This window comes from Trachypithecus francoisi, unplaced genomic scaffold (genome assembly GCF_009764315.1).
Source record: "Trachypithecus francoisi isolate TF-2019V2 unplaced genomic scaffold, Tfra_2.0 Lachesis_group21, whole genome shotgun sequence".
Classification (NCBI taxonomy): Eukaryota; Metazoa; Chordata; class Mammalia; order Primates; family Cercopithecidae; genus Trachypithecus; species Trachypithecus francoisi.
Window position 1 is genome coordinate 39,998,032 of NW_022681467.1, and position 25,370 is coordinate 40,023,401.

Genomic DNA, 25,370 nt, shown 5'->3' on the forward strand with positions numbered 1-25,370 from the left:
AAGTGCATGCACATATACTATTGCTCCATTTTACAGATGAGATAAATGAGGTGTGGAGTGAGTACTAATTTCTAAATGCTGGAAATGAGTGAAATAAGAGAATTAAGAGGTCAGGCGTTGTGGCTCATGCCTGTAATCCCAGCATTTTGGGAGGCCAAGGCGGTCAGATAGTTGAGGCCAGGAGTTCGAGACCAGTCTGGGCAACACCGTGAAACCCTGTCTCTACTAAAATTACAAAAATTAGCCAAGCATGGTGGGGCATGCCTGTAATCCCAGCTACTCAGGAGGCTGAGACACCAGAATTGCTTGAACCCAGGAAGTGGAGGTTGCAGCGAGCCAAGACTGCACCACTGCACCCCAGCCTGGGTGACACAGCAAGTCTGTGTCTCAAAAAAAAAAAAAAAAAAAAGAGAGAGAGAGAATTAAGGACACTGTTGTGAGTTCATTATTCTTAGATTATATCTTTCCTACTTTATTTTTTGGACTGGGCTCTTGAAGGCAGTATCAGAAATGGAAAACCCAAGAGATCACGTGGAATTCCCACCTTACAGTGGCACTTTTTGCTTGTCTCTTCCCTGGCACAGTGGCTCACGCCTGTAATCCCAGCACTTTGGGAGGCTGAGGAAGGTGGATCACCTGAAGTCAGGAGTTCCAGACCAGCCTGACCAACATGGTGAAACCCTGTCTCTACTAAAAATACAAAATTAGCTGGGCGTGGTGGTGCACACCTGTAATCTCAGCTTGGGAGGCTGAGGCAGGAGAATCGCTTGAACCCAGGAGGCAGAGGTTAAAGTGAGCTGAGATTGTGCCATTGCACTCCAACAAGAGAACAAAACTCTGTCTCAAAAAAAAAAAAAAAAGAACAGATCAATTAAGCTTCTTGAGCCTGTTTTTATATCTGTAAAATGGGAATATTGACTGGGACAATTCAATGACATTAAGAACATACAATGCTGACAAAACTAACCAGTTCATAAATGCCAGTGGTTGTCATTCTCATTATCCTGGTGCTCAAGAAGGCAATGTGAGACCTGTTGAAACAGCACGGACTTTGGGGTCAGATGATGCTGAATTCCAGTTCTGTGTCGGCCCCTTCCTAGTTATGTGACCCCATGATGCCACTTCATGCAACGGGTCACATATACTGAAATCTCTAGAACATTTTGGGAAATTGACATAGGGTTAGCAAACTTCCCCCACCCCCATATAAAAATATTAGTACTTTTTTTTTTTTTTGAGATGGAGTCTGGCTCTGTCACCCAGGCTGGAGTGCAGTAGCACAATTTCGGCTCACTGCAACATTTGCCTCCTGGGTTCAAGCGATTCTCTTGCTTCAGCCTCCCAAGTAGCTGGGATTACAGGGGCTCACCACCATGCCCAGCTAATTTTTGTATTTTTAGTAGAGATGGGGTTATAGGGTTACACCATGTTGGCAGGCTGGTCTCGAACTCCTGACTTCAAGTGATCCACCCGCCTCGGCCTCCCAAAGCGCTGGGATTACAGGCATGAGCCACTGCGCCCGACCAAGAATATTAATACTTTTTTTAAAAAAAAAATCGAACATTTATTTATTTATTTATTTATTTAGAGATGGAGTCTCACTCTGTCGCCCAGGCTGGAGTGCAGTGGCGCGATCTTGTCTAACTGCGACCTCTGTCTCCCAGGTTCAAGCGATTCTCCTGCCTCAGCCTTCCGTGTGCCACTATGCCCGGCTAATTTTTTTATTTTTAGTAGAGACGGAGTTTCACCGTGTTGGTCAGGCTGGCCTCAAACTCCTGACCTCGTGATCTGTCCGCCTCGGCCTCCCAAAATGCTGGGATTACAGGCTTGAGCCACCACGCCCGGCCCCAAAATCTAACGTTTGTTATCACTGTTGTTTTACACAAGAAAGGGCATTTTAATGCCACCCATGTCCATTCACAGGGGCTGAAGGTCCCTCTCAGGTGCTTGATAAAGCTGAACAAAGAGACTATGAGGAGAAAACAGGAATGTATCAATTAGCTATTTTAGAGGCAGGGCAAACTATGAGCTAGGTGTTTCTATAAGGAAATGAAATAATTTACCAAAAAACATACAGCAAGGAAACGGTAGAGCTGGAGTTTCCTGATTTTTCTGAGTCCAGAATTGGTTTCACTGTTCTCATTTCAGTTCTCTCTAACAGGATGAATGACCTTGATTTCAGAATCCCCAAGCAGGTGGTGAGATCCAAAATTGAGACAAAAGAAATGAGGCTGTTCCAAAAAAAAAAGCTAGGTGGCAGGTGTCGAACATGTCAGGGAGCTAAAACAGGGCGTGCAGGTTTCAGCAGCAGGCTGAATTTAGAATGGGGAAGGAGACCAGAGGAGGCGCCAGACAGGATGACTTTGTTCCATTGGCCTGGAGGCAGACCCGTGTTTCTCCACCCCTCATATCACCCTCCAGTTTGTAACAGTATCTTTGAATGACGATCTGATTAAGGTCGGTCTCCTCCATTAGTCCACAAGTTTTGGGGGTACATCTACTTTGCTCATTTCCATATCACCGGAATCTAGCACAAGGCCTGGCACATAGTAGGTGCTCAATAAATATGTTAGCTGAAAGCAAGATAATACCTCTATGTAGTAGCGGTGACACTCCAGGCATGCAATTTCTGTCCTTCAGTCTCTTCATCTCAAGGTTTGATTTAAATGTGATAACGCCTGTATGCAGCTCCCAGCATCCAGTAGGCACTCACTAAACACAGTTCTCCACCCTTCTTTTCTCCTCTGCCCCTCCCTCGGTTTTCCCACTACTTCCTGCATGGTGACACACCCATAGTTTGGAGCCATAAAACCCAACCCAGGTTGGACTCTCACCTCTCCAGCCCCTCTGCTCGGGCCCTGTCCTCAAATTGGGGGGCTGATGCCCCCATACACCTGGCTCTGGGTTCCCCTAACCCCAGAGTGCAGGACTGGGACCCAAGTGGACCTCAGGTCTGGCCAGGTCGCCATTACCATGGAAACAGCAACAGTCCTCAGCCGCAGGTTCCCTAAGTGACTGGTTACTCTTTAACGTATCCACCCACCTTGGGTGATTAGAAGAATCAATAAGATAACCGGGTGGTGGCAGCTGGCCGCACTCACCGCCTTCCTGGTGGACTGGCTCCTGGTGGCTCTGCTGCTGCTGTGAGCGGGCCCCTGCTCCTCCATGCCCCCGGGTCTCCGGCTGGGTGGGCTTGGCCATGGTCAGTGTGAACGCGCCCCTCGGGGCTCCAGTGGAGAGTTCTTATGGTAAGTGGGGCTGGGGGGAGACTGGACAGGGCGGGGCTGCGGTCAGCTTTCGGAGGCCGTGGGACACCTCCCCGTGTGTTTCTTATGGGCCCAAAGCCCCTCCTAGAACTCCTCTGGAAGGGCAGGAAGCCCCACGGAGGCAACGTGACTGCTTCCCTAAGCTCTCAAGCCGGGGCAAGGCCTGTTTGGTGCGAGAAGTGCTGGGAGGGGCCCAGAAGCCCTGAGGCAGGAGCTTGGCTCATTTTGTCTGTCCGAGGCCTTCCTGGGAATGCATCTCGGTGGTCTTTCCAAAACCCCACAGAGGGTGGGGCTTGGAAGAACCTCCTGCTTCGCTGCGGGGCAAATTGAGGTCCACCGAGAGAGCCTTGCTGGGCCTAGGTCACGTTGTTGGTGCATTGTCAAGCTGGGCGTGGGACCTGGGCGCCTGGGTCCCTCCGCACCTCCCTTGGCTCTGGATAATGGGGAGGAGGTAGAAAGCGCCGCGCAGCGTGGAGCGCTGGAAAATGGGAATATCTTGTGCGGACGCGTGAAACTCAGATGCAGGGCAAGAAAGCGTGTGTTACTGGGAGTGAAAGGCTCAGGCTCACTCCTTAGGGTGACCCCCACATTGGAAGTAACCCAGTGTCCCTCAGCAGAGGGAAGACGGGTAAATAAAGCTTGAGGCGTCTTTACAATGGAATGCTATCCCATTGTTCAAGGAAAAAACGCATATCTGTGTGTAACAAGGAAGAACCTCTCAGTTACATTCAGTGAAAACGGTACACTGAAGAACTGTAGAGTTGCTGATAGTGAAACGGATATAGATGTATACATGTACACACACGTCATAGATGTATATATGTACACACGCGTATACATGTACATTCCACGCATATAAAATTCGTGGAATGACACGATGACATTGTTGACAGGTTTGTTTCTGAGGAAGGAAATTCAAGAGAATGTTTTATCTTTGGGGGACACATTTTGGATTTTTAAAAGTTGGGTGCATTTTATAAACCTGTTCAAATCACACACCCGCACAGAACTTGGCTTGTGGAATCCAGTAGACTTCGGGTCTAGTTGTGACTCTGTCGCACGACTCAACATTCATGTGCCTCTTGCTTTCTTTCTGAAGTGGAGACAGGACTAGGATGTGTCTTAAGATCACGGTGGATGCCGTGGGGAGCAAGGGTGATACCACGCGCATTGCAAAGATGTAATCAACATGTATGTCTTCATTTGCTGAAGACAGAGGGCCATTGAAGGACAGAATCAGGGCCTGATCTCCTGACTCTAGTCAGGCAGGATCTGCTTTGACCCCCATCAAACAGGAATATGTGATGCACTGGAAATGGCAGAGGCTGAAGAAACCAGCAGCCTGGGAACCCATCCCACACACCAGCTGTGTGACCTTGGGCAAGACACTTCCCCTCTCTGAACCTATTTCCTCATCTGTAAAATGAAGATAGCAACAGGACCTGTCTCCCAGAGGGTGGGGAGATTAGAGGAGATAGCATAACTAAAGGGTGAGGCCACCCTTAATCCACAGTTTTAAGGCCTGGAGTAAAGATGCCAGTGGATGACTTGGTTGAACCTGTGGCCAGAGGAAGACATTGTCTCTCAAAAGGGCCAGACAGCTTCTGGGGAAGGACAGCCCAGGTCATAAGGCTAAGCTAGGGGTGAACAGAAGGCCCCACAGTGTCTCTTTTTTTTTTTTTTTTTTTTTTGAGGCGGAGTCTCGCTCTGTCGCCCGGACTGGAGTGCAGTGGCGCGATCTCGGCTCACTGCAAGCTCCGCCTCCCAGATTCACGCTATTCTCCTGCCTCAGCCTCCGGAGTAGCTGGGACTACAGGCGCCCGCCACCTCGCCCGGCTAGTTTTTTTGTATTTTTAGTAGAGACGGGGTTTCACCGTGTTCGCCAGGATGGTCTCGATCTCCTGACCTCGTGATCCGCCCGTCTCGGCCTCCCAAAGTGCTGGGATTACAGGCTTGAGCCACCGCGCCCGGCCAACACAGCGTCTCTTAAAGGATGATACAATACTATAACCTGACAGCCTTTCGCTGTCTCCCAAGTTTCCGCACCTTGTAGGGTGTCCTCATATCTCCTCATCTCTGCTCCTGTGTCGTACTCATTATATAGCAAGCATTCAGCAATTGTTAGAATGGTTGCATGTATCGATGGGTAGGTGGGTGAATGGATGGATGAATGGGTTAGTGGATGTTCTACTATTATCTCTCAGACAGCTGTTTCATTTTCCAAACAGCTGTCTGAGATAAATAATATTGTAATCTCCAAGGACAGAAGAGAATACTAAGGTTCAAGATTAAAAACACACACACACACACACACAAAAAATATCATCTGACTCGAGACCTGACACAATCCAACTGTTGCTGGCCCTCTGCTCTAGGCCACAGATATAGCTGGATAGAGAAAGGAGAACTCCGATGACCTTGCAGCACATCCATAAAAAATGAGCACTTTTGTCCTGGGGCAGTGGAACATTCGCTGCAGTGTATATGTAACTGTGTGTATGTGTGTGAGAGTGGCTGAAAGACCCTGATTTGATATTTTTGATAAAATTCATCTGGGTTAGCATCCTAGCATCCTAGATCCACCTTTCTTAAAAAAAAAGAAACAAAAAAGCTGTGTGGTCTTATGAGTCAAATCATTACCCCTCTCTGAGCCTCACATGCTTTATCTGTAAAATGAGCTAGTGAAGTCTGCTGGGAGGCTCCAGAAAAAAAAAAAAAAAGAAAGAAAGAAAGAAAAAAGAAAAATTCACTTTCTGAGTAAAGAAACAAGTGCTCCGGCCGGGCGCGGTGGCTCAAGCCTGTAATCCCAGCACTTTGGGAGGCCGAGACGGGCGGATCACGAGGTCAGGAGATCGAGACCATCCTGGCTAACACGGTGAAACCCCGTCTCTACTAAAAATACAAAAAACTAGCTGGGCGAGGTGGCGGGCGCCTGTAGTCCCAGCTGCTCGGGAGGCTGAGGCAGGAGAATGGCGTGAACCCGGGAGGCGGAGCTTGCAGTGAGCTGAGATCCGGCCACTGCACTCCAGTCCGGGCGACAGAGCGAGACACCGCCTCAAAAAAAAAAAAAAAAAAGAAACAAGTGCTCCGAGGAAACAAATCCCCTCTCCCAGGCTGGGCGCAGTGGCTCACACCTGTAATCCCAGCACTTTGGGAGGCTGAGGTGGGCAGATAACTCGAGGTTAGAAGTTTGAGACCAGCCTGGCCAACATGGCAAAACCCTGTCTCTACTAAAAATACAAAAATAAGCCAGGCATGATGGCACGCGCCTGTAATTCGAGCTACTCGGGAGACTGAGGCATGAGACTCACTTGAACCTGGGAGGTGGAGTTTGCATTAAGCCAAAATCATGCCACTGCCACTGCCACTCCAGCTTGGGCAAGAGAGCAAAACTCTGTCTCAAAAAAACAAAACAACAAAACAAAAAACAAACAAAAAAACAAAAACAAAAAAATAAAAAAACTTCTTCTGGGGTTCCCTAATGGGGATAACATTAATCATCTTCTAAGACGACTATAGTAGAGGTGCATTGGTGAGTCAGGGACATGGCACATAGCAGAGCCTCAGTTAGAGACAGAGGGAGACATGGCTGTTGTGAGGATCAAATGGAAGAACCCATGAGTGCTTAGAACAGTGCTGGGTCCAGAGAAAGCACGCAAGACATCCTCATTGTGGTTTCATGTTTTTGAGCTTTAGCAGGATGCTAAAGAGCTGCTCTTTGGTGTGGTGATGCTGGGCGGACTTGGCCCTCCCTGGACTTCCAGTGCTTCCACGGCACGCTGGATTTGGCTTTGCAGTTCTCGTCATGGCTCTGATCAGATAGTTGCTGGTGTGAACTGTGGACTTCCAGTGCTTCCACGGCACACTGGATTTGGCCTTGCGGTTCTCGTCATCACTCTGATCAGACAGTTGCTGGTGTGAATTGTGGGCTTCCAGTGCTTCTACGGCACACTGGATTTGGCCTTGCGGTTGTCATCATCACTCTGATCAGATAGTTGCTGGTGTGAATTGTGGACTTCCGGTGCTTCCACAGCACACTGGATTTGGCTTTGCAGTTCTCATCATTGCTCTGATCAGATAGTTGCTGGTGTGAATTGTGGACTGGTGCTTCCACGGCACACTGGATTTGGCTTTGTGGTTCTCGTCATCGCTCTGATCAGATAGTTGCTGGTGTGAATTGTGGTGTCTGGCTCTCCCACCAGACTATAAACTCTGTGAGCTCTGGGACTTGAGTAGTTTATTCAGCCTTGTTTGTCTCACAATGTCTCACATGGTGACTGGCACAGAAGAAATGCTCAATAAGCATTTGTTGGATGAGTGAAATGATGGGCTTAAAACAGCGCTACAGCGATGATCATCAATGTCAGCCAGATCCCACTCTCTTCCCTTCCTTCCTCTCTGCCCTCCTCACTGCGTTGGCTTTGGCCCTTGTATTTGCCCCATTATAACCCAAGCTGGCTCTCCCAGCATCAGTTGTTATGTCTGCACTTACGTGTCTGAAGCTGGAGGCAGGAGGAGAAGAGGTTTTCCTCAGTGCCCTTGTTTCTTTTATCCAAAAGCAAAACTTCCCCAGAAACCTCCTGGCAGACTCTCCTAGTTCAAGGATAACTGGGAAGATAAGTATGTAGTGGGAAGAGATGGGAAAGCCAAGACGGGCCTAGACCAGTGATTTTTCTCTTGGGGTGTGGCACACTCCTGCTTCAAACAGAACTGAGGCTCTGGTATAAGTGAGTTTCTCAGCCTTAGCACTGTTGAAATTTTGGCCTGGTAGATTCTCTGTGGTGGGGGGCTGTCCTGTGCATTATAGGATGGTAAGCAGCATCCCTGGCCTCTACTCTACTCCCTAGATGCCAGTAACATCTCTCCCCATCAGCTTTGCCAATGAAAAATGTCTCCAGAAAGCCAAATGTACCCTGGAGCACATATAACCCCAGGGTGTTATAGGAGAACAAGGTAGTTCTAGGGAGTGTCTACCACAGTGGAGTAGAGTAGACTGTGACTCTTGTGGTGCTCTGCTTTGAGTGCCAGGACCTTGCTCAGTGCCAATCCGGGACTACCCTGAGTAACTGTGAGGATGAGATGCTAAGCATACATATCTGTGTGCTAACCTGACTCCTGGCCTTATTACTTTTCTATCCTTATTTTCCTTTCAACAAGTTTCCCTTGGTTGTTTGTTTATTTTGCTTCTTTGGTAGTTGCTCATTTCTGTAAGTACCTCGAATCTCCTTGTAGGAAGGGTAGGTGGTTAGGGGAAGGATGGATGGACAAATGATGTGATGAGTGGGGAGATGAAAAGGTGGTGGATGGATGGATGGATGGCTGGATAAGAAGGGGTGGGCTGAGGTGGCCTGGAATAGCAGCACCTTCAAGTGCTCTAGACAGGACAAGTGAAGAGATAGGGGATGTCAACAATCTTCCATCAGGGCAATACTGCATATCTGTTTTTCAGTGCCAGGTGAGCCTAATTTTTCCAGCTATGTAGGCCTAGTCCCTTTGACCAATAGCATCAGCTTGAGGACCAATCAGAGGCCATTGTCGGAGACAGTTTGGTGATGTGGCTCCGCCCCTTGGAGCTCTGTGACGATGGTGCTTTGCTTCATTTCTCTGTTCCTCGATTTCTTCACCCATCAAATGAACCTTGGTTGTTGTGAAGATCCCATGAGCTAATGAAAGAGAAAAGGTAATAGAAGCTATAACAAATATGCTGTGTCCTCGTGAAGGCTGGATAGGCCCACAGTCGAGTAGGACCCCAGAAGCTGGCTGGCTATGGGACTGTGTCCAATATCAGGCTATGGCAGTTCCCACCCTTCATTCTCAAAATATGGCCCCTCTCCAGCCCTTCCCCAATCTTCCCTCCCACATCACCTTCCCATCCTACCTCAATTCAGTCTTCAGCTCCTATGATTCACAAACCTGGTTGCACATAGGAAACTTTTTAAAACAAATTGTGGGGCTCCACTCCAGACCCAGTGAATCAGAGTCTCCTGGGGTGAGTTCCAAGAATCTGTCATTTTTTGAGCTCCTTATGTGATTTAGGGTATGCAGTTCAGTTGAGGTATGGAAACCATTGCCTCATTTTGTCCCATTTAGTAAACAGAGGAACTAGATACCCAGAGTGCATTTTGCCTCCACCCAGAAGCCTCCCGTATTCATTAATTCATTGTTCATTTGTTCATTTCTTCAACAAACTTCCACTGGAGGCTTATGGTATTTAAGGCATTTTGTAAGGCACTGGGGGAACACAGGAGGATAAAACTCTGTTTCATGTGGTGGCTCACGCCTGTAATCCCAGCACTTTGGGAGGCTGAGGTGGGTGGATCACCTGAGGTCAAAGACCAGCCTGGTCAACCTGGTGAAACCCTGGCTCTATTAAAAATACAAAAATTAGCCAGACATGTTGTTGGGCCTCTGTAATCCCAGCTACTTGGGAGGCTGAGGCAAGAGAATCACTTGAACCCAGGAGGCTGAGGTTGCAGCGAGCCAAGATCACGGCACTGCACTCTAGCCTGGGCGACAAGAGTCAGACTCTGTCTCAAAAAAATCAAAACAAAACAAAACAAGCAAACAAACAAATGAAAACAAAAAAACAACTTTGCTTCAGATCTTAAACGGTACCCAATTTGGCGGGTAGACAGACAAGCCAGCAGCAACCAAAGACAGAGTGCCATGATAGGGACAGAGAAGGCACCATGGGATACAGAGGGACTTAGGAGAAGGGGAAGGGGTCGCAGACTCCTTGACCTTGGAGGAGTAGACTGATATCTAAGCTGGAACCTAGGTTTCTCAGGAGTTAGCTGGGAGAAGAGATGGTGGAGAAGAGTGTTCCCAGCTGAGGGAACAGCATACGAAAAGGCCCGGAGCCTGGCCACACACCGCTCTGATTTTACTTGTATTTGACTGCAATTAATTCCGTCCTTTACTGAAAGTATCTTGAGACTTGTCTGGTTGTTTCATGATTGATCATTCTTGCTCCTAAAAGCATGCTGAGGCTGGGCACAGTGGCTCATGGTGGATTACACGCCTGTAATCCCAGCACTTTGGGAGGCTGAGGCGAGTGGATCACTTGAGGTCAGGAGTTCGAGACCAGCCTGGCCAACATGGTGAAACCGAAAAATTAGCCGGACGTGGTGCCAGGTGCCTGTAATCCCAGCTACTCAGGAGGCTGAGGCAAGAGAATCACTTGAACCCAGTTGGTGGAGGTTGCAGTGAGCCGAGATTGCACCACTGCACTCCAACCTGGGCAACAGAGGGAAACTTGTCTTTAAAAAAAAAAAAAAAAAAAAGCCTGCTGAGATGCTTAAGTGAGGGAATTGCACCTTCCGTTTTTCCTAACTCATATGCCATGTAGCATAAGGATGGGTCGATGATAAGGAAGGAAATTTGTTTTCATTTAAGCTCCTTTTATGTAATGGGCACGATGTTTTCTTTGATGTTTTCTCACTTTTAAGCCTTTTTCGATGTTTCTTTGATGTTTTCTCACTTTTAAGCCTTTTTCGCAATAACCCATCCAAGTAGGAAGTATTACCTCCATTTTGTAAACAAGGAAATTGAGATTCAGAGTTGTTAAGTTGTGTTTCCCTGCATCACCCAGCAAATAGGTGATTAAACTCTACTCCGACACCAAATCTTCATTCTTTCAGTTATCACGTCATAATAACATCCAAGGGGGCTGGGTACCGTAGTGGTTAGCAGCTCAAGTCAGGCTGCCTGGGTTCAACTACCACCTACTAGCTGTGTGACCTCAAGTAAATGACTCAATCTTTTTTTTTTTTTTTTTTTTTGAGACGGACTCTTGCTCTGTTGCCCAGGCTGGAGTGCAATGGTACGATCCTGGCTCACTGCAACCTCTGCCTCCTGGGTTCAAACCATTCTCCTGCCTCAGCCTCCTGAGTAGCTGAGATTACAGGTGCCTGCCACCATGCCTGGCTGATTTTTTGTATTTTTAGAAGAGATGGGGTTTCACTGTGTTCACCAGGCTAGTTTTGAGCTCCTGACTTCAAGTGATCTACCCACCTGATGATTCAAGTGATTACAGGCCTGAGCCACTGTGCCCGACCGATTCCATCTTTTTTGCCTCAGTTTCTTCATCTGTCAAATGGGGCTGATGATAATACCATTTACTTCATAGGGTTGTGGTGAGAAATAAACAAAATCAATATTTGTAAAGCGCTGAATGTCTAACACATAGAAAGTGCTATGTGAATTTGAACTATTATTATTATTACACCTATAGAGTGTGCACCTACTATATGCAAAGGATTGGATGCTTACTAGGTGCTAGCGTTGTTGTAGAAACAGCATCTCTGTGGTACAAACCGCAGAGGTGAATAAGGAATAGATAACTGGCCCCAGGATGCACCTGTCTCTGGCTGGAGAGTTAGGACAAGGCTTTGTTAAGAGCCTTCTGGGGCCCTGGGATTCCCAGGGTCTCCTTTTGGGGGTGCTGGTTCATAGATGTTACAAGAGGACCGTGTGGCTCCTTCACAGATGAGGAGGCAGATGAGAGGCATAGAAAGGGAGGGGACAGACCTACCCTCATCAGAGACCTGGGAGATGGCTCTGGCCCTGACCCTAGGTGGCTGTTTGTGACCTCACTCAAGTCCTCCTGCTGTTTCTCCATCTTCTTTTTTTTTTTTTTTTGAGACAGAGTCTCAATGTCACCCAGTGGCTCTATCTCTGCTCACTGCAACCTCCACCTCCCGGGTTTAAGCAATTCTACTGCCTCACCCTCCAAAGTAGATGGGATTACATGTGCGCACCACCACACCTGACAAATTTTTGTAGTTTTGGTAGAGATGGGGTTTCACCATGTTGGCCAGGCTGGACTCCTGGCCTCTTGTGATCCTCCCACCTCGGCCTCCTAAAGTGCTGGGATTACAGGTGTGAGCCACAGCACCCAGCCTCCATTTCCTCTTCTGAGAAAAGGAGGTATGACAACCACCTGGCTCAGCGGTCGTCACACAGTATTCCCTGGGTCCTAAGAGTCAGGAAAGATGCTGCAGGGTTCACTTTGAGGGTAATGTGGGTAGCGACGTGTTCAAATGGACTAGGGCTTAGCCTCCCCCCACCCTTTACCTCTGGCTCCATCAGAGACACTTCTTTTTGACTTTTGTATATTTCTCTTTATTTTATTTTAGAGACAGGGGTCTCACTATGTTGCCCAGGCTAGCCTCAAATTCCTGGGCTCAAGCAATCCTCCCACCTCAGCCTCCCAGCCCCTGGGATTATGTGCTCATGCCACTGCACCCAGCACTCTGTTTTGACTTTTAAATGAAATATTTATTTGGGGGGTCTCCACAGTTCAAAACTACTTGGAAAATCAGAAGACCACACCAGTGTGTTTCAAACTGCAATCTTAACCCAGGAATTGGTCATGTAATTTTTTTTCTTTTTTTTTTTTTCTAGATGGAGTCTCGCTCTGTCACCCAGGCTGGAGTGCAGTGGCACGATCTTGGCTCACTGCAACCTCCACCTCCTGGGTTCAAGCAATTCTCTGCCTCAGCTTGCTGAGTAGCTGGGATTACAGGTGCCCGCCACCACGCCCAGCTACTTGGTGTATTTTTACTAGAGACGGGCTTTCACCATCTTGGCCAGGCTGGTCTTGAACACCTGACCTCGTGATCCACCTGCCTCGACCTCCCAAAGTGCTGGGATTACAGGCGTGAGCCACCATGCCCGGCTGGTCATTCAATTTGTTGGGGTTGTATTAGTTCAGGCAATCTAGTTTATGTAACAAGCAAACGCAAACTTTAGGTTAGAAGTTTTTTGACCTCTGTGGCATAGTCATCCAGGGACCCCTAAAGTCACCCTAGCCCACTTTCACTTCTACTCACATTCCATTGGTGAGAACTAGTCACATGGCCCTTGCCAAATGCAAAGGGGTCTGGAAGATGTGGTTGTAGCTGGGCGGGCCTAGCTCTAAAGTTCAGAAAGGGGAGCATGAATTCGTTGGTACACAGTTGATTGTCTCTGCCATAGGGTCATGCTCACACATCCCTCCACACACACACATGTAAAATATGTATAACAAGTGTAAATATACTATTTTAAAAATTATCTTTTTTTTTTCGGTTTGTTTTTGTTTTGTTGTTTTGAAACAGGGTCTTGCTCTGTCACGTGGGCTAGAGTGAGCCACAACCATGGTTCACTGCAGCCTCGACCTCCCAAGCTCAAGCAATCCTTCCACCTAAGCCTCCCAAGTAGCTGGGACCACAGGTGCATGCCACCATGCCCAGCTAATTTTTTTATTTTTATTTTTTTGTAGTGACAGGTGTTGCTGTGTTGCACAGGCTGGTCTCCTACTCTTGTCCTCAAGCGATCTTCCTGCAGCAGCCTCCCAAAATGCCAGGATTACAGGTGTGAGCCACCACACCTGGCCTTTACATTTTTTTTTAGATAAAATGTTTCCATAAAAAAGCGCATAGATAGACACAGAGATAGCAATAAAGCAACTGTGACAGAATGCAACCAGTTGGTGAATTTAGGTGAAAGGATACATCAGTGCTCACTATACTAGTCTTTCAAACTTTAGTTAAAGTTTGAAATTTTTCAAAGTAAAATATTGGAGAAAATGAAATTTTCAAAATTTGCTAGACCTATAAATAGAATAAAACAGTAAGATATAACTGAAGTAAGATTTGGCCGGACACAGTGGCTCATGCCTGTAATCCCAGCACTTTGGGAGGCTGAGGTGGGTGAATCACTTGACCCCAGGAGTTCAAGACCAGCCTGGGCAATATGGCAAAAACCCACCTCTACAAAAGACACAAAAATTAGCTGGGCATGGTGGTACACACCTGTAGTCCTACCTACTCGGGAGGCTGAGACAAGAGGATGCTTGAGCCCGAGAGGTGAAGGTTGCAGTGAGCTGAGATTACACCACCACACTCCAGCCTGAGTGACAGAGCATAATCCTAATGCTTTGGGAGGCCAAGGCAGAAAAATCGCCACCACACCTGGCCTTAAAAAATATTTTTACTGAAGTATAACATTCAACACAGAAAAAGGTACAAATCATCAATGTATCACTTTATGAAATTTTACATTTTAACAAAAGAAAATATCATAGAGCATTCCATATAGTAAGAGTAAGATACATATATTTTGGAAATTTTTGTTTTATTTACATATATTTATGGATTTGTGCTTGTGGTTGTGATAATAACAAAAATTTATGGAGTACTAACTAGGGTTTTATATATATTAACTCCTAATTCTCAAAATGTCTCTATGGGTCGGGCGCAGTGGTACACGCCTATAATCCCAGCACTTTGGGAGCCTGAGGTGGGTGGATCACTTGAGGTCAGGAGTTCAAGATCAGCCTGGCCAACATGGTGAAATCCCATCTCTACTAAAAATTCAAAAATTAGCTGGGCATGGTGTGCACCTGTGATCCCAGCTACTCCAGAGGCTGAGGCAGGAGAATCTCTTAAACCCAGGAGGTGGAGATTGCAGTGAGCCAAGATCATGCCACTGTACTCCAGCCTGGGCAACAGAGTGAGACCCTGTCTCAAAAAGAGAAAAAAAAAACAAACAGCATACTTTGTATAAGGTGAACCCACAAAGTTCAGGGGCCGATTTTAGGTAGTCCACAGACAAACAGTTTTAAATCTTTGTGCATTTATTGTATGTTAGAAAAATTTATACATAGCATATTAAAGCATTAATATAAAATATATTTTAAAAATTAATCTATGTCTCAGGCCGGGAGCGGTGGCTCAAGCCTGTAATCCCAGCACTTTGGGAGGCCGAGACAGGCGGATCACAAGGTCAGGAGATCGAGACCATCCTGGCTAATACGGTGAAACCCCATCTCTACTAAAGAATACAAAAAACTAGCCGGGCAACGAGGCGGGAGCCTGTAGTCCCAGCTATTTGGGAGGCTGAGGCAGGAGAATGGCGTGAACCCAGGAGGCGGAGCTTGCAGTGAGCTGAGATCCGGCCACCGCACTCCAGCCTGGGCGACAGAGCCAGACTCCGTTTCAAAAAAAAAAAATTAATCTATGTCTTCAAAAGACAGGAAAATATCAAGTAAACAATTATAGATAAATAAAGTACAGGTAATAGGCAGAAGTGGTAACAATTGTATGAAGAGGAATACAAGTGTCTAGGGCTTGGGGGTCACACACTAAACTTGGCATCAGAAGGCCCAGATCTGGGACCCGGCTCATTTGTTTTCTAGCGCTAGGCTGTTAAATCCTTGTATAATACCATGGCCCAGGCACTATTCTAAGCACTTTATAAAAATCAACTCCTGGCCGGGCATGGTGGCTCACACCTGTAATCCCAGCACTTTGGGAGGCCAATGTGGGCGGATCACCTGAGGTCAGGCGTTCAAGACCAGCCTGACCAATATGGAGAAACCCCATCTCTACCAAAAATACAAAATTAGCCAGGCATGGTGGCACATACTTGTAATCCCAGCTACTCGGGAGACTGAGGCAGGAGAATTGCTTGAACCCGGGAGGCAGAGGTTGCGGTGAGCCACAATCGTGCCATTGCACTCCAGCCTGGGCAACAAGAGTGAAACTCCATCTCAAAAAAAAAAAAAAAATTAACTCCTTGGCTGGGCACAGTGGCTAACACCTGTAATCCCAGCACTTTGAGAGGATGAGACGGGCGGATGACGAGGTCAAGAGATCGAGACCATCCTGGCCAACATGGTGAAATCCCATCTCTACTAAAATTACAAAAATTAGCTGGGCATGAAACATGCCTGTAGTCCCAGCTACTTGGGAGGCTGAGACAGGAGAATCGCTGGAACCCAGGAGGTGGAGGTTGCAGTGAGCCAAGATCACACTACTGCACTCCAGCCTGGCGACAGAGCGACACTCCATCTCAAAAAAAAAAAAAAAAAAATTAACTCCTTGGTCAGACATGGTGGCGCACACTTAAATCCCAGCACTTTGGGAGGCTGAGGCAAGAGACTCACTTAAGGTTAGGAGTTCAAGACCAGCCTGAGCAACAAACTGAGACCCTGTCTCTCCAATAAATAAATAAATAAATAACTCCTTTAATCCTCACAACCATCTACTGAGGTAGGTACTGTCATCATCCCCATTTCTCAGGAGAGAAACAAAGTCTCAGAGAGATTAAATAGCTTACTCAGAACCAAGCAGGGCATGAGAGGCAGAGCTAGAATTCAACACCAAGGCTTGTATCAGAAAAGGCAACACTAACTGATCAACCCAAAACATGAGAGGAGAGTTTATCTCTCCTTCACGCAGTTGTCCAGCATCCCCCAATTCTTCCTCCCTAGGTGGAAAACGGGCTTTTTTTTTTTTTTTTGAGACATAGATAGAGAGATAGGTAGAGAGATAGATAGACAGACAGATATGTGTGTGTGTGTGTGTGCGCGCGTGTGTGTATATATATATATATATATTTTTTTTTTTTTTTTTGAGACAGGGTCTCACTCTGTGGCCCAGGTTGGAGTGCAGTGGTGTGATCTTGGCACACTGCAACCTCCGCCTCCTGGTTTCAAACAATTCTCGTGCCTCAGCTTCTTGAGTAGTTGGGATTACAGGTTTACATCCTCACCACGCCCAGCTAATTTTTGTATTTTTAGTAGAGATGGGGTTTCGCCATGTTGGCCAGGCTGGTCTTGAACTCCTGACCTCAAGTGATCCGCCTACCTCGGCCTCCCGAAGTGCTGGGGTTACAAGTGGGAGCCCCAGGCCCGGTCAGGAAGATGGGTTTTATCTGAACCACTGGGCACTCCTGGGATCAGTAGAATTTTCTGTATCATTCTGGGATCCATATCCTCCTCTGAAAATGGACTTAATAATGCTAGTTCTATTTACCCCTCACAGTAGCTCTGCTGCTCAAGGGGATAGAGGCAAGAGTGTCCTGCAAACTGCAAAGAGTTCCTTGAATGTAAAATGTGAGCCACCGCGCCCGACCCTGAGCTCTTTTCTTTGACCAAAAGGCCGCCACAGGCTCTGGCTTTTGTCTGATAGTCTCTCATCTTTCTCCCTTTGCTCACTGCAGTCAGCCACACTGGCCTTTTAACAATCTTTCAGTCACACCAAGCACATTCCTGCCATTGGGCCTTTGTTCTTGCTGTTCCCTCTATGAGCAGCCCCCCTTGAACGCCCAGATCTAAGCCTGCCCCACCTCCATCCCTCGCTAGCAATTCCATTATCTTCTACAGCACTGAAATTAAGCATTCCTTGATCTGTTTATCATCTGTCTCCTTCACAGAAGTTCCATGACAGCAGGGAGTTAGGCTGTCTTGTCTCCTGCTGTATCCCCAGCACGTAGAACAGTGCTTGGCACACAGTAGGCACTCCATAAATATTTGCAGAATGAGCAAATACAGATGGGGACAGCTGAGTCAGTAGGTGAGCAGCTGGACGGACCAGTGGTGGAGGGAGAAAACGGCAGCCTCTGCCTGGGCCTTGCCCTCGGTAAACAGGTCTCCCTCTCCCCAGGCAGCCACTGTTTGATGACTGTCTGCCATGGGCCTGGCTGAACCCGGGCCGCCAAGCTGCCAACGCCTCTGTATTCTCTGGGACAAGCAGTGGAGGCAGCCATACCTCCAGGAGAGTTTGTGAAGGAGCAGGTCAGAAAGTTGTTCAAACAGGCATGAGGAAGGGCGGAGGAGGCGGGAGAGAGGGAGAGAGCAGGCAGCCCTGCCCTGGGCAGAGCCAGAGAAGCTGGAGGGAGCTCTGGGCGCTCCCTGGGCAGCTTCCCAGGCAAACCAAGCTGTCTGCAGGATTCAGCTGCCTGCAGGGCTCAGTGCTGGGAGCAAGGAGACCCAGGCTGTGGTCCCAGCTCTAGTCTTGACACACACAGGATCTCAGGTACTTGCCATTTGTAGGCCTTAGCTTTCTCACTTGTAAATTAAGAGGCCATGGGCAGATTAGTAGCTTTCAAACAGTTTTTGTTGTTGTTGTTGTTGTTTTGTTGTTTTGTTTTTGAGACATAGTCTCAATCTTGTTGCCCAGGCTGGAGTGAAATGTTTCGATCTCGGCTCACTGCAACCTCCGCCTCCCGGGTTCAAGTAATTCCTCCTGCCTCAGTCTCCCGAGTAGCTGGGATTACAGGCATATGCCACTACTGCCCAACTAATTTTTGTATTTTTAGTAGAGATGGGGTTTCACCATGTTGGCCAGGCTGGTCTCGAACACAACAAGATTCTATCTCTGCAAAAAATACAAAAATTAGAGGCTGGGCCCGGTGGCTCACACCTGTAATCCCAGCACTTTGGGAGGCTGAGGGGCAGATCACTTGAGGTCAGGAATTCTAGATCAGCTTGGCCAACAATGGGAAATCCCATCTCTACTAAAAATGCAGATATTAGCTAGGTATGCTGGAGTGCGCCTGTAATCCCAGCTACTCAGGAGGCTGGGGCAGGAGAATCTCTTGAACCCGGGAGGTGGAGATTGCCATGAGCCAAGATCGCCACTGCACTCCAGCCTGGGCGACAGAGCCAAGACCCTGTCAAAAAAATAAATTAAAAAAAAATCCCAACTTTCACGTCCTTTAAAAAAAGTGAAGGTCTGGCAACCCTGATGCCTATGAAACCACAGTCTCCCGGGGCTCCTTTAGATTCGCGTGCCATAGTCCCCACTATTCCTTGGTGTCCCCACATGGAAACTTATTAATAAACAGAAATCACCATGTTTGCAGTATTGTTTTTCTTAGAGGAACGTGTGAACTTTGCTCACACCCTGTGTGTTCCTTTTATTTCAGTTACTTCTCTGGGTATTGAGAGCACTTGAGGGTGGGACCCCTGATCCCTGAGACCAAAGCGAAGTTCACTTATTTGCACGCGCAATCTTCTGTTTCATAGATTTACCATGTTTTTAAGCGACTACAAGAAAAGTTTAAATCATGTCTATGGCTTACATTCTATTTCTATTGGCCAGCACTGGCCGGGTCCCTCAGATTCTATAGCAGTGTACAAGCTTGCTGCTAACTCATCCTGCCTCCATTTTCCATTCTTGCATAGACCAACCCCAGTCAAATCTCTTGGGCTGGGGTCTTCTCCCCACCCCACAGTTATCTTTGGTGTCTCCACCCTGGTTGCCTGGCCACCTGTCTGTCCAGAGGATCCAGGCTCCAGAACTCCAGGCATGTCTTCTAGAATTCTGCACATGGGAAATCTCACTCCCAGCCCCCATCTGGCAGCCATTGTGTTTTTTTTTAATCAGACATTCACATAAAACAATAGTCAATTTGAAAGCTAAATACACATCCATTCTTCTGTCTCCAGCCTGTAAATTTACCCCAAATCCAGTAATTTGGGGGGTGGAGTTGGTGGGGAGAGGCTTTTCCGCTGTCCCCTTCTCCAGGGCGAGTCATAGAGTTTTTCTGGAGACAAGGTGGACTGAGTTTGGGGAAGAACACAGGTCCGTCTACAGTGAAGGCTCTGACTTTGTTTTTGGAGGAGATAGTGTCGTGGCTTCTCTGGGGAGATGAGATGAGAGAATCCTGAAGACTTAGGGGGCCAGGAGGAAAAGGAATCTTGGCAATTGACAAAGACACCTTCAAATGAAGGGGCTAATATGGTAGTGGCTGAGAATTTGTGCTGCAGTCAGGAGGGTTTGGGTTAGACCTACATCCACAGTATGACCTTGAACAGGTGACTTTACCTCTCTGATCCTCAGTCTCCTCATCTGTAAAATAAGGATAAGAATAGACTTGATTTCTACCTCAACAAGAAGTTAAACGTGATATCCTAGCACTGTGCTTTGCACGTAAAGGCTCTATAAATGTCAGCTACCATCATGAAGAGCCCAAAGTGGCATTTGGAGTAAATGTGATTTGTTTTTAAGATATAGGGTTTGCTGTGTCACCCAGGCGGGAGTGCAGTGGCATAGTCAAAACCCACTACAGCCTCAAATTCCTGGGCTCAAGCCATCCTCTCACGTAAGCTTCACAAGTAGCTGGGACTACAGGTGTGTACCACCATGCCTGGCTGATTTTTGTATTTTTAGTAGAGGTGGGGTTTCACCATGTTGGCCAGGCTGGTCTCAAACTCCTGACCTCTGGTGATCCACCCACCTCAGCCTCCCAAAGTGCTGGAATTACAGGTGTGAGCCACTGCGCCAGGCCTTAACTAAACTTTGAATTTAGATTCAGGGGGTACATGTACAGGTTTGTTACGTGGCTATACTGTGTGACACTGAAGTTTAGGCTATGATTGAGCGCATCACCCAAGTAGTGAGCATAGTACCCAACAGGCAGTTTTTTAGCTCTTGCCCTTCCTCTAGAAGTCTACAGTGTCTGTTGTTCCGCTCTTGATGTCCAGGTGTACCCAGTGATTAGCTTCCTCTTACAAGTGAGAACATGCAATATTTGTTTTTTTGTTTCTGTGTTAATTCACCTAGGATGATGTCCTCCAGCTCCATTCACGGTGTGGCAAAGGACACGATTTTGTTCGCTTTTTTCGTTTTTATTTTTTTGACACTATCCTTGAACTTGGTTATGGCTGCATAGTATTCCATAGTGTATATGTACCACATTTTCTTTATCCATTCCGCTGTCGATGGGCACTCAGGTTGATTCCCTGTCTTTCTACTGTTTTGTTTTGTTTGAGCTGGAGTCTCACTCTGTCGCCCAGGCTGGAGAGCAGTGGCGTGATCTCAGCTCACTGCAACCTCTGCCTCCTGGGTTCCAGAGACTCTCCTCTCTCGGCCTCCCAAGTAGCTGGGATTACAGGCATGTGCCACCATGCCTGGCTAATTTTTGTATTTTTAGTAGAGACACAGTTTTACCATGTTGGCCAGGTTGGTCTCGAACTCCTGACCTCAGGTGATCTGCCCACCTTGGCCTCCCAAAGGGCTGGGATTACAGGCGTGAGCCACTATGCCTGGCTGATGTCTTTCTATTGTGAATAGTGCTGTGTAGAACATATGAGTGCATGTGTCTTTTTGGTAGAACAATTCATTTTCCTTTGGTTATATACCAAATAACGAAATTGCTAAATTGAATGGTGGTTCTGTTTTAAGTTCTTTGAGAAATCTCCAAACAGCTTTCCACAGTGGCTGAACTAATTTACATTCCCACCAACAGTGTGTAAGTGTTCCCTTTTTTCCACAGCCGTGCCAACATCTGTTTTTTTTGTTTTTTTGTTTTTTGACTTTTTAATGATAGCCATTCTTCAGATATCAAGGGCGGGGACAAAAAAAGAAACTTAATAGTCATTTTGACTAGTGTGAGATGGTATCTCATGATTTCATTTGCATTTTTCTGATGATTAGTGATGTTGAACATTTTTTCATCTTTGTTGGCCACTTGTACATCTTCTTTTGAAAAGTATCTGTTCATGTACTCTACCCACTTTTTGTTGGGGTTCTTTGTTTTTTGCTTGTTGAATTGTTTAAGTTCCTTATAGAATTAAGTTCCTTGTAGACCTTTGTTGGATGCATAGTTTGCAAATATTTTCTCCCATTCTGTAGGTTGCGTGTTTACTCTGTTGATAGTTTCTTTTGCTGTGTAGAGGCTCTTTAGGTTAATTAGGTGTCACTTGTCAATTTTTTGTTTTGTTGCGATTGATTTGGAGGATTTAGTCATAAATTTTTTGCCAGGGAGTTTTTTTTTTTTTTTTAGACAGGGTCTTGCTCTGTCACACAAGCTGTTAATAACTTAACAAACTGAGTCCCCAAGAGGACAGGTGATTCGGCCAAAGTCATACAGGAAGTTAGTGGCAGAGCCAAGACTAGAATGGTGGACCGTGGGAGTTGGAAGGGAACTTTGAGGTTGTTAGGGTAGCCTTTCCTAAGGCAAGGCCCCTCAGACAAGAAGGATTCTATTGTTAGATGTTTGGAAAGTGCTGAATTAAAGAAAGCTGCACAAATTTCATTGTCAGAGAACTTCTCGGAGTTCTTAACACATGACAATGCCTTGGCCACTCCAAGAAACGCCTTCAGTGTGTATACCCTGAATTAGTTTCAAGAGCCCCTCGAAGGACATTACCATCTATGCAGGCTCTCCCTGCTCTCAGACAGAGAAATGCTATATCTTAGATATACTCCTAGTTGCTTTTAAAAAACAGGTTTCTAGGGCCTGGTGTGGTGGCTCATGCCTGTAATCCCAGCACTTTGGGAGGTTGAGGCAGGCGGATCACGAGGTCAGGAGTTTGAGACCAGCCTGATCAACATGGGGAAACCCCGTCTCTACTAAAAATACAAAAAAAAAATTTGCTGGGCGTGGTGGTGTGCACCTGTAATCCTAGCTACTCAGGAGGCTGAGGCAGGGGAATTGCTTCAACCCAGGAGGTGGAGGTTGCAGTGAGCCGCGATCATGCCAGTGCACTCCAGCATGGGCAACAGAGTGAGACTCTGTCTCAAAGAAAAAAAAAAAAAAAAAAATATATATATATATATATGTTTCTAGATTTTTTCCCACAGTTGCTTGTCATTGTGCAAATTGTTATCATTGTGCAAATTGTATGATTTTTAAAATTATACTACCAAATTGTCTGTAGCTGGTATGTAGGAAGACGGTTGACTTTTTTTAATAATCTCATTTCTCCTTTTTTTTTAAAGTAAGAAATATTACAAATGTACAGAAAAGTATAGAGAATAATATTATGAACATTGATGTATCCGCCACTCAGTTTTATCAAATCTTACTAAATGACCATGCCTTCTTTGGCTGTTGTTTGTTTGTTTGTTTGTTTGTTTGTTTTTGAGGCGGAGTCTCGCTCTGTCGCCCGGCTGGAGTGCAGTGGCCGGATCTCAGCTCACTGCAAGCTCCGCCTCCCGGGTTTACGCCATTCTCCTGCCTCAGCCTCCCGAGTAGCTGGGACTACAGGCGCCCGCCACCTCGCCCGGCTAGTTTTTGTATTTTTTAGTAGAGACGGGGTTTCACAGTGTTCGCCAGGATGGTCTCGATCTCCTGACCTCGTGATCCGCCCGTCTTGGCCTCCCAAAGTGCTGGGATTACAGGCTTGAGCCACCGCGCCCGGCCGTTTGTTTGTTTTAATGACAAGTTAAACATTGCACTTAGAGTTGAAGCCCCTTGTCTTCCCGACCCATCACCCTGCCACCCTTTTCAGTGGTGATCATGGTCACCATTTGGTATTTATCATGCGTATTTGGTATTTATCTGGTAATGTGTCATTACCAGACACATTTTCACAGTTCTACCATACCTGGCTATATAAGCAAAGTAAAATATTTTGCTTATCTGGAAAATTTATTTAAATGATATACTGTACATATCCCACCACAACTTCCTTTTATTACTCCTCATAATAGCTTTCTGGATCTTTTCATGATAATACAAGTTGCACCAGATCACTCATTTAAAATGCTGTGTAGGCCGAGTGCAGTGGCTCACAACTATAATTCCAGCACTTTGGGAGGCTGAAGCGAGTGGATCACTTGAATCTAGGAGTTCAAGACCAGCTTGGGCAACATGGTGAAACTCTGTCTCTATCAAACAGTAAAATAAAAAATAAATAAAATAAATAAAATGCTGTGTATCCATAAAGTACTATGCAGTCATAAAAAAGAATGAAATCATGTCCTCTGCAGCAACATGGATACAGCTGGAAACCGTTATCCTAAGCAAACTAATGCAGAAACAGAAAACCAAATAACGTATGTTCTTCCCTATACATGGATGCTAAACAGTGGGTACACATGGACACAGAGATGGGAACGATGGGCACTGGCGAATCCAAAGGGGTTAGGGATGGAGGAGGAAAACATTGAAAAACTACCTATTGGGTACGGTGCTCATTACCTGGGTGTTTAATTAATTCATACTGGAAACCCCAGCATCATGCAATATACCTTTGTAACAAACCTATACATGTACCTCCTGATTCGAAAATAAAAGTTGAAATAACGGGCCGGGCAATGTTTAAAAACACAGGCAGCCGGACGCGGTGGCTCATGCCTATAATCCAAGCACTTTGGGAGGCCGAGGTGGGTGGATCACTTGAGATCAGGAGTTCGAGACCAGCCTGGCCAACAGAGTGAAACCCTATCTCTACTGAAAATAAAAAAATTAGCCAGGTGTGGTGGCAGGCACCTGTAATCCCAGCTACTTGGGAGGCTGAGGCATGAGAATCGCTTAAACCTGGGAGGCAGGTAAAAAACAAAGTTGAAATAACAAAAAATAAAATAAAAGTATCTATAAATTATCCCGAGTATATTTATTCTGTTTTGTTTGTTCGTTTGTTTTGAGTCTCACTCTGTTACTCAGGCTGGAGTGCAGTTGCACGATCTTGGCTCACTATCTCAAACGATGCTCCAAAGAACATTCTTATACCTGTGGATGAGAGTTTCTCTAGGTAACATGTAAAGATAGAATTTCTGTATCTTAGATAGTGGGTATCGACACTTTTAGGAGATGTTGCTAAATTGCTCATTCTTGACTACCAACTTCCACTCCAAACAATAGTTACAGAGTTCTGGTTGCTCTATCGCCTCATCAGCACTTGATTTTGTAAGATACTGAATGTAAAGTTATAATTCACTTTCAAATTTGCATTTCCTCTGTTACTAGAGAGGGAGGGGCTCTTTTTGTCATTTGGGTTTCCTCTTTTATGAGTGTGCTTGTTCATATCCTTTGATCATTTATCTATTGTGTTATTTACCTTTCCTTATCAATTTGTAGGCGTTTTTTTAGCACTCTTAGAAACATCTTTTATGCATGTATTTTTTTTTTTTTTTTTTGACACCGAGTCTCACTCTGTCACCCAGGCTGGAGTGCAATGGCGCGATCTCGGCTCACTACAACCTCCGCCTCCTGGGTTCAAGTGATTCTTCTGCCTCAACCTCCCAAGTAGCTGGGATTACAGGCATGCACCGCCGCACCCAGCTGATTTCTATATTTTTAGTAGAGACAGGGTTTCACCATGTTGCCCAGGCTGGTCTTGAACACCTGACCTCCAGTGATCCACCTACCTCAGCCTCCCAAAGTGCTGGGATTACAGGCATGAGCCACTGCGCCCGGCCACATGTGTTTTTAAACATTGCACTACATGCACTACAGTGTGGTCAACACATCCATTCCCTGAAATAATCCATTCTCGATGCAGTGCTGGAATTATTTATTCTTGATACTAATCCTTTCTTGGTTATATTAGCGGAAAATACCTTTGTCAGTCTGTAACTTGTATTTTCAGTCTCTTTTTAAATA

General features: G+C 46.3%; 1 protein-coding gene and 1 long non-coding RNA gene across 4 annotated transcripts in view; one reads left to right on the forward strand and one right to left on the reverse strand.

Annotated features, from left to right (window-relative positions):
• The first annotated feature begins 3,010 nt into the window (after positions 1 to 3,010).
• The window catches only part of HNF4A (hepatocyte nuclear factor 4 alpha), a 77,279-nt gene continuing 54,919 nt past the window's right edge, over positions 3,011 to 25,370 (forward strand). Inside the window, exon 1 of one of the 3 annotated variants that reach the window (XM_033186482.1) lies at positions 3,011 to 3,248. In XM_033186482.1, coding sequence (XP_033042373.1) covers positions 3,200 to 3,248 — 49 coding nt within the window. In that variant the 5' untranslated portion in view covers positions 3,011 to 3,199. The remainder of the gene's footprint in view (positions 3,249 to 25,370) is intronic. The other 2 variants (XM_033186485.1, XM_033186483.1) reach the window with 2 other exon arrangements.
• The window catches only part of LOC117068802, a 32,215-nt gene continuing 15,560 nt past the window's right edge, over positions 8,716 to 25,370 (reverse strand). Inside the window, exon 3 of the long non-coding RNA XR_004431240.1 lies at positions 8,716 to 8,929. This is a non-coding gene — a long non-coding RNA (uncharacterized LOC117068802). The remainder of the gene's footprint in view (positions 8,930 to 25,370) is intronic.